At 43.5% G+C, this 14,580-nt stretch overlaps 1 protein-coding gene across 2 annotated transcripts; it reads right to left on the bottom strand.

Annotated features, from left to right (window-relative positions):
• Window positions 1-645: 645 nt before the first annotated feature.
• rfk (riboflavin kinase) lies at window positions 646-6,547 on the bottom strand. Of its 2 annotated transcripts, XR_013968901.1 has the most exons (5): window positions 6,043-6,547; window positions 4,531-4,682; window positions 4,207-4,309; window positions 1,192-2,113; window positions 646-1,154 (listed from the first exon to the last, which is right to left on the bottom strand). XR_013968901.1 is itself a non-coding variant. In XM_080852256.1 (4 exons), the coding sequence occupies exons 1-4, from the start codon at window positions 6,122-6,124 to the stop codon at window positions 1,923-1,925; spliced, it is 528 nt and encodes a 175-aa protein (XP_080708382.1). In that variant the 5' UTR covers window positions 6,125-6,547; the 3' UTR covers window positions 646-1,922. The 2 variants fall into 2 exon arrangements, 1 of the variants encoding a protein (XP_080708382.1); XM_080852256.1 differs by having other exon boundaries at window positions 646-2,113.
• Window positions 6,548-14,580: the final 8,033 nt, after the last annotated feature.

Consider the following 14,580-nt stretch of genomic DNA (forward strand, 5'->3'; position numbering starts at 1 on the left):
TTTCGTGTGAATTACTAAATCATTAAATAAACCTTCAATCAGTAGCCTTGCCACACGCAACTATAGGCCTATAACACAAGCTAGATAAAGACATTATAGCTTTCAAGGTTTTAATGTTTTCTTCTCCAATAGCCTTTCCAACCATCTTTTGAAATGTTTTGTTTTAAATTACGAAGCTGTGTGTTCCTTCAACATTCACACAGTTGTGACTGGTACTGGTGTTGCTGCAGAAGTGTGTGTGGTCAAGGCCAATGCTTCTAGGGCCAGGGTCAGCCAGCGTAGTTTCCCAGCTCTGTTTTCTCTTGGGTTGTATGAACCATCAGTCAAACTGTACATTTGTGTGTGTGTGTGTACATGTGTGTGTGGGGCTGTGCCATGCTGACACAATCAAGATCTCTCTTTTGAAATTGAGTCACGCATATACACGTGGAAAATGGATAAAGGGTCACGGTATGGTATGGCCAAAGGCTGACAAAATAAATGAGTTACTGAACAAACAATTCTGCGTGTTCTTTTCCCTACAGGATTGAATCGATTGCATTCTGTTCTGGATTTAATGTTTACTGTGCTTCAAGGGAATGTACGCTTTACAGTACAGGTCATAGGCATGAGGGGGTAGCGAACAGATGGACAGAGACCAGCAAACAGATTCCACTTATTTAATTATGACAGGATACCAGGCAGAGGCATACAGTTGCAGGCAGGATAATTAGGTGCACACACACACACACACACACACACACACACACACAGTAAGGCTGGTCCCTGGAGACAGACTCACAGCAAACAGAAGGGTTTTCCCTCAGACACACACTCATACACACTTATAGGCAAATAACTGAAATGTTAAAACAGGAAGCATAGTGGATAGAGCCTTTCACTTTGTTCTTTGATTAGTTTGTTTTCACTTGAGGTCCGTAGCGCACAGGTAAACACAGTAACTTCTTTTTTTTTCTGTGACAGGACTGTGACTATGTGTGTATTTAAGTATGCATGACAGTGGTGACGGATGATTTCTAGTGCATAAACAGTTGACAGTTGAGACTGAGAGGAAATAAAAGATCTTCAGACAGGCTGGCCTTTCGTACAGGTCCCCTAGTCTAGCTCTGATAATGGCCTTCGTACAGGTCCCCTGGTTTATCTCTGATTATGGCCTTCGTACGGGTCCCCTGGTCGATCTCTGATTATGGCTGGAAGAGGGGACAGACTGTGACGAGCACGTCTCCACTCCTCACAGAAACTAGAGGGGCTCAGCTAGTGCTGTTTCAAGTCTGCGGACTCTCGGGTCTAAGGTACAGGTGCATACTGCCATGATAGGCCGCGGGATAAGTGCCTCTGGGGGTCTCACACACACACACACACAATAACACAATCACACACACGCACAATCACACAATCATAAATACTCTCGTCTATACAAATCAAAATATTTATAAATTGATCAACTGATCTGATCTGAAATATTTACAGACTGTTTTTGCCACCGGCAGTCACCTTGGGGAATTCTTCCAGCACCTTCTCTCTCTCTCGCGCTCTCTCTCTCTCCCTCTCAGAGATAAAGGCCCCTCCTGTCCTCTCCTCTATGACCCTGAGCTGATAGACTTTCCCCTGGGAGTTTCCACCACTAAGCCACTCAGATAAGAGCTCTCTGTCCTCCCTCCTCTCAGTCTCTCAACCCTCGTCTAGCTCTCACTCTATCCCCAAAATCACCAGCTCTCTCCTCTCCAACTATCACTCTCTTAACCCTCATCTATCTCTCACTCTCTCAACCCTCATCTATCTCTCACTCTTTCCCCAAATCATCAGCTCTCTCCTCTCCAACTCTTTCACACCCCCTGTTCGAACTCTGGAAGGTTGAATGCACTGATCATACACACACACACACACATACATACCAGCAGAGCTTGCTCACACACACACAATTAGTGGCCATTCATGATATGCTTTGATTCTGTTGATAACGTCGATTCTGCCGTAGACGTTGAGGTTTTGTCCACTGGCGTGTCAAGAGGGTCCTTAAAGAAGTTGTCCTCCTTCAGCTTCTGGTGCTCAGGAAGTTCCAGCTTCTGATTGGCTTCTTCGATGTCATTGCGGATGGCCGTGATCAAAGCATCTGCACGGACACACAAAAAGTCGAATAAGTAAACGTCACTACGTCTGCTCGTTTGCTTGTATACCACATGTCAGTGATTCCAGGTTTGAAACAAAATTGCAGCTCGGTGTAACAGCTACCCAGCAGTTGATTTGAAAAAATGATCAGAAAAAAAAAAAACATATCAGAGGAACAGATACAGATAATGTTGTACATTGTCAGTGTCTGATTTAAAAAAAAAAAAAAAAAAAACATGAAATCAAAATAAATTTATCTTAACTATTAGTGTGTGGTTAGTATTATATTACCCAATACTGGTTGGGAGACAATGCAGAAGTCACACGGTCACATCAAACTGCTGGCTTTGGGCTCATGTGGGTTCATATTTGAAATAAGTAAAAAAACAAGACAATAAAAAAGCAGGAATGCCTAATCGGATGCATTTTCAGCAGTTCTGATAAGTATTCTCATTTTGAAACTAATTGACCCTTCCGCGACCACTCCCCAAAACAGTAACTGATCAATCATAGCATAGCAACGGTTACTAAGCTCGGGACCTCAGTCAAGCAAGCCATTTTGATGAATGGAAGTCAATGAGAGAGACGTCTGCTCGAGAAGAGAAAATAAAACGTTGCGCTTATGGAGTGTGTAATTCTGACAGCCGATATCCAAAAAGGCTGGAGGGAGGGGTAACATTTTATCCCTTCCCGAAACCCAAGACCCAGAAAGAGAAATGCCTGCTGTGGATCAAACAATGTGGACGACCCCCCCATCAGCTGAATGTCAGCAACGTAAACAGAAGCACCTACTTTGTTCCAAGAAGCTATGTCGCTAAAATCTGCCCACTGCATCGAAAACGTGAGAAAACCCTTGCTTAAAATACGATTCAGTTTTACCACCTTACATGTTTGCGTAGCGGCGACTGTGTAGGTAATAGAAAAAATAAACACAGCTGGAATGAACCTGTTAGCCTTAGCATTTGTCTGTCTACAAACACGGCATGTAATGTCGTGGTTGTAGCCTATATAAGCATATTGCAGATCCTTTGGCCTGCTTCGATCTGAGATCTTGCCGTTTTTCCAAAAAATGCTTGTGATTTCTTTGGGTAGAGCTGAAATTGACACGGTTGAAAACATGTTACCACGCCATTCATACCAATGCTGAGAACCTGGGAAACGTGAATGCTTAACTGATATAGCAAGCGTTGCTAAGGGGGGTGGAGTTTGCGGAAGGGTCCATTGCTTTATGACCTGTTGACTTTAGCACCCCTGCCATTAGGAGAGAACATGATTTGAGATGTCAGTTCTAAAAATTAGGACAAGAATTAAAGCAACATAAATATGTGCTCTGAGTTGAGCGATAAGTGCTGAATAGGGACTAAATAAATCATTTTCTAACTTCCGACTGAATTGCTGAGAGACACTGCATAAGGCTTGAGAAGGAAAGAAGACAAAGAAGTCAAAGAAGGCAGAGAAAAATACAGCCTTTATGTGGTCGTTATGGTGACGTGTGTGTTTGTGTGTGTGTGTGTGTGTGTGTGTCACAAGGGACGCATGCGTGTAATTGTCTTATGCCTCACAATGAACTCTTATAAATCTTGGCCATTCTTCTATTACAGCCCTTAGTGATGTGAAGTCTTCATGTGCGGTTTATCACCACGCCGGAGTACTCACTCCATCCTTACTGAGTATATCCAGTGCTGTCTATAATTACCTGGACAGTGACATGTTTAGTTTGTTGTTAACTATAAGCGAGTGTTAATGCCAGTATCTAATTAAATGTAAAGGTTCGCATGTTGACCACAAGGTCGTTTCATAAATGTCCATTGAGTCACAGTGACTTCTTGTTGTAGATGGCACCATTAATACTTAAAGCCTAACAGTTCTTTGTATGGGTGGGGAATCTATTGGCACCTCACGATTCGATTCCGAGGTCAACGATTCGATTTTAAATCGATTATCGATTTTAAATCGATTTTGTAATAAAAAAAAAACTATTATTATGAACTTTTCTGAATCGAGAGGGAATCGTTTTTTAGAGAGATTCAATTTTTTCCCCCACCCCTAGTTCTTTGTGAGTGCATGGAGTCACATTTGTGCTTGAGTTTGACGTACCTAAAGAGTCAAAGCCTTTCTCCGGTCTGATGTAGCCAATCATCACCACGCTCAAGGTCTGCCCGTAGAAATCCTCTTTGAAGGTGTGAATCACATGAGTCTCCTAAAAAAATCACACAAGGGGTTCTGAATGTATGTAGAAAATTGTCCTGCTGTCGACGTATTTCACAATAGACTTCTCTCTGTTGTTTTGAAGTATTGTAGTGTTTACAGGGGGGGTGTGTGTGTGTGTGTGTGTGTGTGTGTGTGTGTGTGTGTGTGTGTGTGTGTGTGAGAGAGAGAGTAAGTGTGTATGCATGAGTGTGGCAGTTTGCTGTCTCTCACCATAGATTTCATTGTGTTTTTGTAGTACGGGTTCCAGCCAATGCTCATCACCATCTTGTACACAGGACCATTGTCCACGCTGGCCCACCCGTAGTAGATACCTGTGCTGATGTCAGCAGGTAGCTGCTCCACCACGCATGTTGGGAAGTTAGCTGCAACACACACAGAGCACAGACAGGGATGGATTACCGAGCGGGCCTACCGGACCCAGGCCCAGGGGCCCATGAGCTCAGGGGGCCCCTAAACCTGAGCCTCTGCGTGAAGAAGTTTTTATTGAATCTCTTATTTGTGTATTTTGTTAATTTGCTGTTGGCTTTAACTCAGTGTAACCTGCGCTGCTGTGTTGGATCATGTGTATGTGCGCTGTAAATCCTGTTGAGGTACAGGTGAATTTAGTTTATTGTGCTGTTGAAATAAAATGTCATTACATTTAAGTAATGTTTTCCTGTTTTAGCGGGTGCGTGCACGAAAGGGGGGGCCTTTTACATGTCCAGGCCCAGAGGCCCATGGTTTCATAATCTGTCCTTGTCCACAGAGCCAGACACTACATGTCATGAATTCCCACACACCCTGGTCAACTATTACCCCGAATCTAGACTAAACATCACCGATCATAGTTACCATACAAGTACAATACCGTCACCTAGGCAGGGCACATTCAACAACATTGCATAACCACAAACACAAACCAAGACGGCCAGCGAACACTGCAGCTACTGAGCTGACACGTTTGGCATAAAGCCGGGTACTCTAACTTCAGACCCAGGCCTACGGGCATTGGCTCTGTACCTTCCATGAATGACTTCAGCTCAATCAAAGGTCAAGCAGTCCTTAGTTACAATGAACCTTCTAAGGAAAGTAAAGTAAGCAAAACAGACCACAAAAGAAAACACTGACAGGTAATCAACCGCAAGGGCGGTAGATTGACTCAGCAATGGATCTGTTCACCCACTAGGGTTACAATTCATTCATTCACAAACTAAAGGTTTAACTAAACTAGACCTGTCACACTGACGTCACATGCTTAGACTACGTTAGCGATGGCCCCATGACCAGCGGTGAGGTTTGATATGACGCAGAATACGAAACCCCGTTAAGGCCACTGACCACATTTAAAAACACCTTCTTAATTGTAATACTACTAACTTTAATTCAGTCGTCTGACAAGCACATCTGTTGTGGGACAGATACTGAATTACCACAACGAGGCTATGGTCACGGTAACGTAGAAGTTATCTTTGCGAACAGAGATAGTTAAGAAACAAAATCAACACTGACTGGAAATCGTGGAGAGTCAGTGTACTGTTTAAAATCTTCACATCAGATTAAGTAACGCAAGCCAGCTAGCTAGGTGACCAACCGGGTAGAGCAGCCCGACACCAGTGGTATCAATCATCATTGAGTAAGAAGAGCACTATTCGAGAAGGTGGCTGATGTAACGTTAAAGGAAAGCGTTATTTAACTTAGCTACCTTATATTGATTTAACGTTAATGTCCTCAACGTTAGCTTACCTGTGGGGATACCCAACTCTTTGCTTCCTCTCCCAAATCCACGGACCACTTCTCCTCGGCAAAAATAAGGAAGACTTTTCATTTTGACTTGAAGGGTCCTAGCTAGCTTTGACAGTGATGACGTAAATCACCTCAACTAGCAAATAACTCACGAGATAACCGGACTTATTTAACAGTCAACAACAAACGTAACCTTAGTTAGTTTGCATTCAAGTAAAATAGGTTAATGGTAAACTTAGCCTCTGTCTTTCTACAATTAGAAACGTGTTTTATGATTTCCTCAGACCACGTACATAACTAGATAGATATGCTAACCAGCTAAACGAGTTGCCGGTTATCAAGTTGGACTGACACTTCAGCTTAACTAACGTTACGAATTTAGGCTACACATCTAACGCTAAAACTCGCACGTTGATCGGTTTCCCTCTTTGTGCCGAGTACGAACCACTACCGACGCCGCTTCCCGGTAATGTGCGTAGGTACTTTAGCCAGCTAACAGCCCTATGTTGCGCGACCAATGACCTTAGCTAGCACTCTCGCTGTCGGCCAAGCGGAGCGGAGTTGAAACAATTCAAAATAAAAGCCTTATTTCAACGTCGTTTGGGATAACATAGGAACCATGGTCAAACAGCCATTTTACCACGTGCTTACCACCAGATAACTGTAAATAAAACACTTACAATTTGAATGTACATTTGTGAAAACGAAGCTTGCTTGTTTTGTATCTATTCACTGATGTTTGTGCGAACCTTTACTCTAGGTAGTCTACCTGACCATGATGCAGCCTAGGGGAAGTTTATTGTTTGGAGTTCCGATATAAAATGGCAAAATAAAAGTCTGCCATCCTCTGTCAGCAGTCGGCACTCAGCTCTGGAAAGTTTGCCGCATCCTGCCTGACACTGCTGTCTTACAGTAGGCCTGGGGAATGGACGCACACACATACGTTTTACAATGATATGTGTCTTACTTACCTGCTTTTTTAACCTGAAATTTACCATGACGACCATCAAGCAGGTGACATCATCGTCAAGGACTTTTGGCACATAGACCTACTTGACAAAACACCTGCCAGTAGGTGTAGTCACTTTGCTTCTCATGTCACCTTTGATCTTGATACTCATGTTTCATCGGTGGAGTGTCCGAGATTCTGAGTGGGTCACTCTTGCACATTTTATACAACTGTCTGTTGACAGAGAACAGGGAAAAGCCCACCTTGGCCAAATTCAGGAAAGTTGTAGGAGAAAGTGCTAGCTGTAGGGGTAAGACAATACCCACAGAATTGGCACACAGTGACACGCCGCATCAAATCAGTCAGCAATAGCAGGAATGAAAACGAACCAACTAATGAGGGATGTTTTAATTAGATAGTCTGACATGTTTTCATACAAACTTTCAAAAGTGATTTTGGTGGACTTGGTGTGCTGAAGTGACCTTGAACCGCCTGGAGTTGTAGATGCCTTACTGAGATTCAAAGTAGTGTACAGATATGTCCACTAGAGGGCGCCGGTTCACTTCTAGGTCCATTCTCCACAGAGCGATATCTTGTAAGTTGTGTTCAAAAACAAGCACATTGCTGTTAGAATAGGCAGCAATAGTCACTTTCAAATGTAGGGCACACATCTATTACTCAATGTCACAGCAAGTTTACAGTCTATGTGTATTAGAACGTCTCCATCTCATGGGCTTAGTAATAAAGACCTGACCGTGTAATCGGTAATGTGCTGAAGCCTTACTCTATGAATGAGGCTGAGGTGGAAAGTGTATGTGCACTTGTAAGTGTATGTGTGAGAAACATGAGAATGAGAGAAAACATTACTGAGTATGTAGTTGTAACTATGTGTCAATATGATTAAATGTGCGCGTGTGTATGTGTCTACATGTGTAAATGTGAGTAGGAAATGTAAGTGTAAGTTTGTGCGTGTGTGTGTGTGTGAGAGAGAGAGAGAACTGAGAGTATGTAAGGGGTACCCACACTAGTGTGTGTGTGTGTGTGTGTGCGTGTGTGTGTGTGTGTGTGTGCACGCCCGCTCCAGGCCTCCTGTTGTGGTGCAGCACAGAGAGGGGTTAGAGTGATGCTCTGATTAATGTGCCCTACACGAGGTGTTTGCTCTGCAGACATCCGCTCTCTTAGAGTATGGTAATGTGATGACGGCTAGGGAGATGGATGAGGATGTGCTTGCATTAATGAATGGGTTTGTTTGTCTGGGGATGCACACACACACGCACACACACACTCACACACACTCACACACACTCACACACACTCACACATATGTCTGTTTTTTATCTGTGAGTGATGGACTGCAGAGGGAGGGAGAGTGTGTTTCGAGCCACATTGTTTGAGAAAGTTGTTTGTGTGTGCCTTAGATCGTTAAAAGTTCAAACACAGTCTTGAAGTAATGAGTGAGTTTTTCTCTTTGTGTGTCTAAGTGTTTACTTTACATGTGCTTACAGATGTCTCTTACTCACCTAATGATGAAGCACTTAGAGGTTTCATATTGCCTTTATAAGCCAGGGCTGCAGTGCATACACGTCTCAGTGGACACACACACACACTTCTCAGTGGACACACACACACGCGGCAGTTCTCTGGGCACGCCTTACACACACTCCGCGTCTGCCGGTGATTTGGGAAGTGGCCCATTTCGGGACATGAGTCACGACACTGCCCCTCGAAGAAATACCTGTCCACTCCAGAGCCATCTGCAGGGGCCACAGAGAAGGAGGGAGGGATGCGGAGGGTGGGAGGAATACGGAGAGGGAGGTACAAACGTGGAGAGATGAAGAAAGAGAAAGATGCAGGAGAAAAAAAGAAAAGGGAAAAAAAGTGCAAACAGACTACAGTGATGGGCCACATGTGTTACAAATAAAATTAATTATTATTACTATTATTATTATTAATATACAATATAAAAAGCCTCGACAGATCACCTTGGTAGCAGCTGGTGCAATTGGTTGGGCCATCATCGGAGCACTCATGGCATGTGTGATGGCACAGGTGGATTGGCCAGGTTCACACCAACCACCCTGGACTCCATCTGAGCCAAACAATGTATCTTGGTCTCATCTGACCAAATAATATGCTCCCAATATTCATCAGGCTTCTTAAGCAAAAGTTCAATCTTAAAGTTTTTTGTCCCGAAGAGCAAACAAAGTTTTTTTTCTCGGATGCCGTCCAGAGGTTGATGTTATGTAATGTCCTTTGTACTGTCTGAGCGGTCCACTGATAACCCCTGTGACTGAAACACTTGCACATCTGTTTTTCAGAGATACATTGTGCAAGTAGCACACTGTCTGTGGCGTCATTTTACGAATACAGCCCCAGAGGTATTTTGTTAGAAAGTTCATAGGTCATTGTGTAACCATGTTCATGCAATTAGGCTAACTGGAAACCTTGAACAGGTGTACATACTCCATTTTATTTCAATGCTCACAGTCTTCCTGACTTGTGTGTCAGTGATCACACTTTTGTTGCGTTGAGTTTCTACTTTGAGGCCTGTATTTTCATCATAGTCTGTCTGATTTTGTTTTTTGATTGTTCATAAGAGCAAATTCTCAATTTTGCAACTTAATTATGCAATTATGGAAAGGTGATACAAATTTGATCTCCTTTATGTGATATAACACCGGAGTGTACTCACTTGTACACAGGGGGTCAGACTTCTGTGTTCTGATAGAGCTGGTTCTGTTCTGTCTTCTGTGTTTTTTGTGAGAAGGTTGTGTTCCGTGTTCCGTGAGAGCTGGTTCTGTTCTGTGATCTGTGTTCTGAGAGAAAAGGTTCTTTTCTGTGTTCTCGGAGAGAAGGTCGTGTTCCGTGTTCTGTGAGAGCTGGTTCTGTTCCGTGTTCTGTGTTCTCTGAGAGCAGGTTCTGTTATGTGTTCTGTGTTCTGTGATAGAAGGTTGTGTTCTGTGTTCTGTGAGAGCTGGTTCTGTTCTGTGTTCTGTGAGAGCAGGCTCTGTTCTGTGTTCTGTGTTCTGTGTTCTGTGCTCTGTGTTCTGTGTTCTGTGTTCCGTGATCCGTGTTCTGTGTTCTGTGAGAGCTGGTTCTGTTCTGTGTTCTGTGTTCCGTGATCTGTGTTCTGTGAGAGCAGGTTCTGTCTTTCAGGGTTGGCAGAGTTTTGTGTTAATATTTTCATATGAGTGCAGAAAGTGTGTGATGAATTGGTCTTGTCGTTTGAAAGGCCCCCTTCAACACAAACAGAGTCAATATTAACCATCTGCCTTAACAACTCTTCCTCACCATAGTGCCAGATACACACACACACACGCACACACACACACACACCTACACACACAAACACACACTCAAACACACACACACACACACACACACACAAACACACACACACACATACACACACACACACAAACACACACACACACACACATATCTACAATGCAACTGTGCAACACACACGCAAGCAAACACTTGGTTAGCCACACTCACAAACACACATCAATCTGATTCCGCAGCCCTGACACCGCCATGACACTCTCGTTTTTCACTACTGACACCCTGATGAGAGAGAGCGCATTCTCCCAAGACTCTCACTTACACACACCATGCACAACAACATGCTGTTACATTTTCTCTCTCTCACACACACACACACACACAGACATGCGCACAAACAGGCACTCTCAAACGCGCACGATGATACTCTCACACCCACTTATTACCTATCCACACACACATACTCACATTTACACAGACAGTCTCGGAAACAACATGCGTCGGCTCTTATACTCTCACACATACTACACACACACACACACACACACACACACACACACACACACACACACACACGTACACACACACACCTGTCCTCCACCCTATCAGGCATTCAGAAATCAGGACATTTAAAGGTACATGTGTTCCAGCAGCTCCTTACCAGACCTATCGTTCTCAAAGCCTCGTAGCTCTTACAAAAAAAATCGTATACCATATAAAAAAGTTATTTTGATGAAAAATGTAAAGGAGTATAATCAAGGACTACACTTCTAAAAGGGAGCTTTACCTTGCCATGGTTACCTTGAACTTCCTCTAGGGGGCATTTAGGCCTTAAGCCCTGTAAAGCACTTTGAGACAACGCCTTGGCTATAGAAATACACTATAGAAATAAATAAATCCTAATTGAATTGATTAGTCGATCTGAGTTGTCTTTCGTCACACCCCTTGAAGAAATGCTAGCATCCGTGAAATGTACTTTCTTTCTTTGAACGGTTGCACTCTCACTATTATCCTACACAAACACTCTCTTTGTGAACCGCGTCACAATTGGAGTTGTGCTGTTTGACACAGTAAAACATGCCGACTGTGTCATGGTTGCATTCATCTCATGTTCCCTTATGTCTCTCGTTGGAATGTATTCATGGGCGGATTATGAAACCATGGGCCCCTGAGCCTGGACATGTAAAAGCCATCCCTGAATGTATTGTGTAGTCACGTAAACTTCTGTCTAGCATAAAGAACTTTGAAATGTTCTGTGGTGTGTTATATCTGCTGAACGACCTCTCTTCAAGGCAGCCATTTTGGTGAGTCCATCATCACAATACCCAACTGTGCTATATCTTGACTTGCTTCCTTTTTAAGGGTAAAAAATGTAAACCACTCTTCGGATAGGACAGTGAAGGTTTTTGGACAGGAAATGAGATGGAGAAGAGATAGGGAGTGGGATCGGGAAATGACAGCGGGTCGGATTCGAACCTGTGTCCCGGTGGGCATTCAAGCCTGTAAATGGTCGGGGCTACTGCTTGCGCCACAGTGCCCCCCTTTTATTAATGCTATGACGTATCTCTTTGTACTAAATATTCATAACAAATAATTTTGATCTTTCATCAGTATTGCTTCTTCACAATGATTTGTTCATTTTTTTCACAGGCCACTGTGCAGAATGTGACATATTCAAATACCCATCCAAATAATTCATTCGTAGATTATAATTTTTTTTTTAATAAAAAAATAGGAATTCAATCTTTTGATGTCATGCAATAAATATTTTCATATAGCCTATAGAATTTAAGCAGTATAGCATTTCGTCATATTTCATTGTTTGTCGGCCCTCTTCCCTGCCTCGCTCTCGTTGCGTTGTTGTGCCCTCCGCAGGCACCAGTTCGTCTGTGGCCTTAAGTTGCTGCCTGCTGTCACCAAGCGGAATTGCCTGAGGTCCGAACTTCTGCGCCATAACTTAAACACACACACACACAGGCACATACGCACCCTCGCAACCATGTGTTATGAACAGAGCCGAATCTCAATATATATATAATTTCATGTTTTATTATTATTATTAATTTTTATTTTATTTTTTTACAAAAATTAGAATAACAAAAATTAGCCCCTGATCTATTCATCTATCATTTCGACAAGGGACCTTCAAGCAGCAGATCTTCTTAACACTACTTAGCACAGGAGCACGAGCACGAGAAAGAGCGGGAGAGCGAATGGATTACAGGGATTGTCATTGTTGGCATCTAGTGGTAGCTAATTTACTTTAAGGCAGGACTTGAAAGCTATGGATATGAGAATCTTTTTTTAAAAGTAAAAGGTGAGGCCAACGAGGCACACGGGAAGCTAGAGGGGCTGAAGAAACAGTTGCTAAAATGGCAAATGCTATTGCTAACTATTTGGGCAAGAGGAAGGTGGCTATAAAATGGAATGAAATTGTGAAAACTTTTCAAAGCCATATACCAAACAAAGGCTTGAAAGACGTTGTGTTTTCTGACAGTCAAGCAGTACAATGTTCACATGTCGTTTCTGTCTATAATAACCTCGTAAATGTTCTCTCCGTTACCGACGCGGGTTTATTGGTAAACGATGACATAAAAGTGTTTTCATGTAGGCAAGCAGTGTGGTATAATGGGCTAATGTTCATGATGTAAGTCAGATGGACGACGGGTCCTGCATGCCATGAAGGCTGTCTTTAGGCTAACTCTCTCCGTCTCAAACTGCGTGGAAATGGTGCACTAGCTGCCAGATTTTTTTTTTTAATTCCCGGGGGAGGATGGCCCCGGACCCCCCTACAGGTCGGGGCGAAGAATGTTTTTCAACTCCTAGCAAATGCCCCTGCATGCTCACAACCTTACTTATCCATGAACACACTTCACATGCAAACACTGTGTCGACAGCGCGCGCACACACACACAAACACATTTCCTGCATGTCGTCTGCGGCTCCGGCAAGAATTAATCAACCGTTCATCCATTTACACTCTTTGCATACCCTTTTGTCGGAGGGAGAGTGTGCTACGAGGGAGCGCGTCTCGGGCGAGAGGATGATGTCGTCGGCGGCGGTGGCGGTGGTGTTGCGCGCGGAGATCCATCAGCGCGGCGGTGATTGATCTGTCTGTCTGCGCTCACAGCGGTGCAGCTCGGCAAATGAAGTGGCACAGAGCGGGCTGACACCCCGGCGCCCGCGCGGGAGAGACAGGCTGGGGGAGACCATGGGGGGTAAAACTTTGAGTTGACGACCACAAGAAAAAGTGCACACCCCACCATACTACTACTGCTACACAAACACACACACACACACATACGACAAATTCCCCACATACTCTGTTTTATCCACGCACACAAGCAGGCCTACCTCACAATTATTAAAAATGACACAAACAATACACAAATAATGCCACAGATAATGTGTACAGAGACAGACTCCAAACATACCAACACACATGCGTGCACGCACGCCTACGCGCACATACACACACACACACACACACACACACACACACACACACACCAAGCATTCTGCCTATTAGTGCATTTGTGCCCGGATGGCTGCTGACATCTGGTGGCTGTGTGTCCTGTGAGTGTGTGTGTGTGTGTGTGTGTGTGTGTGTGTGTGTGTGTCCTGTGTGTACCCCATAGCTGATTGAGTGATTGGAGAAGAGGCGAGAGATTTTTGCATACGTGCTTTTCCTTTCAAAAACAAAAACATCTTCTTCTTACTCCTCAAGACAAGCTTTCGAGCTTGCCTCTAACTCACATGCACACAGTGCAATCTGACCCTAGAAACACAAACACTAGCCTGCTAGGCTACATCCAGGGAAGTCTGTCATAACTGTTCTCCTGGTCTGTTATAACTGCCCACATGTAAAGCAGTGTGGTCACATTCAATCATGCGCTCAAACTTACATTCATGCGATTGGATGAAATTGTGAGAGACATCTGATAGGCTGCAGAGAAAATGCATTTGGGTATCAGGAAAGTGTCAAAAATCAACAAATAAATTCAGGGATGTTCACAAATGTTAAGTGGTTTGTAAATGCACATTCATTGGTCTGTAAAAAAATCTAACAGCGTTTACATTCGGGAATCGTGTGACATTTATATGCAAATCAGGAAATACATTTGTGAATCTCGTGACATCTACTGTAGTTCTGAAACTATTTTAACTCCATTGTACTGTAGACACCAAACACTTCCCTGTAAAAGCACCAAAAAGAGGCCTACACTGTAGGTATATAGCCATATTTCTATTCTCCGACAAAGTGCTGTTGACATTAAGACTTTGCTTACAATTCCATTGATTGC

The sequence above is a fragment of the Sprattus sprattus genome (genome assembly GCF_963457725.1).
Source record: "Sprattus sprattus genome assembly, chromosome: 15".
NCBI classification, from domain to species: Eukaryota; Metazoa; Chordata; class Actinopteri; order Clupeiformes; family Clupeidae; genus Sprattus; species Sprattus sprattus.

Excerpts from the sequence above, each read along its gene's own strand:
- rfk (XM_080852256.1), bottom strand. The coding sequence starts at position 6,124 with ATGAAAAGTCTTCCTTATTTTTGCCGAGGAGAAGTGGTCCGTGGATTT. Across the intron at positions 4,683-6,042 it reads AGAGTTGGGTATCCCCACAG|CTAACTTCCCAACATGCGTG; the intron begins GTAAGCTAACGT and ends TGTGTGTTGCAG. Across the intron at positions 4,310-4,530 it reads AAAACACAATGAAATCTATG|GAGACTCATGTGATTCACAC; the intron begins GTGAGAGACAGC and ends TGATTTTTTTAG.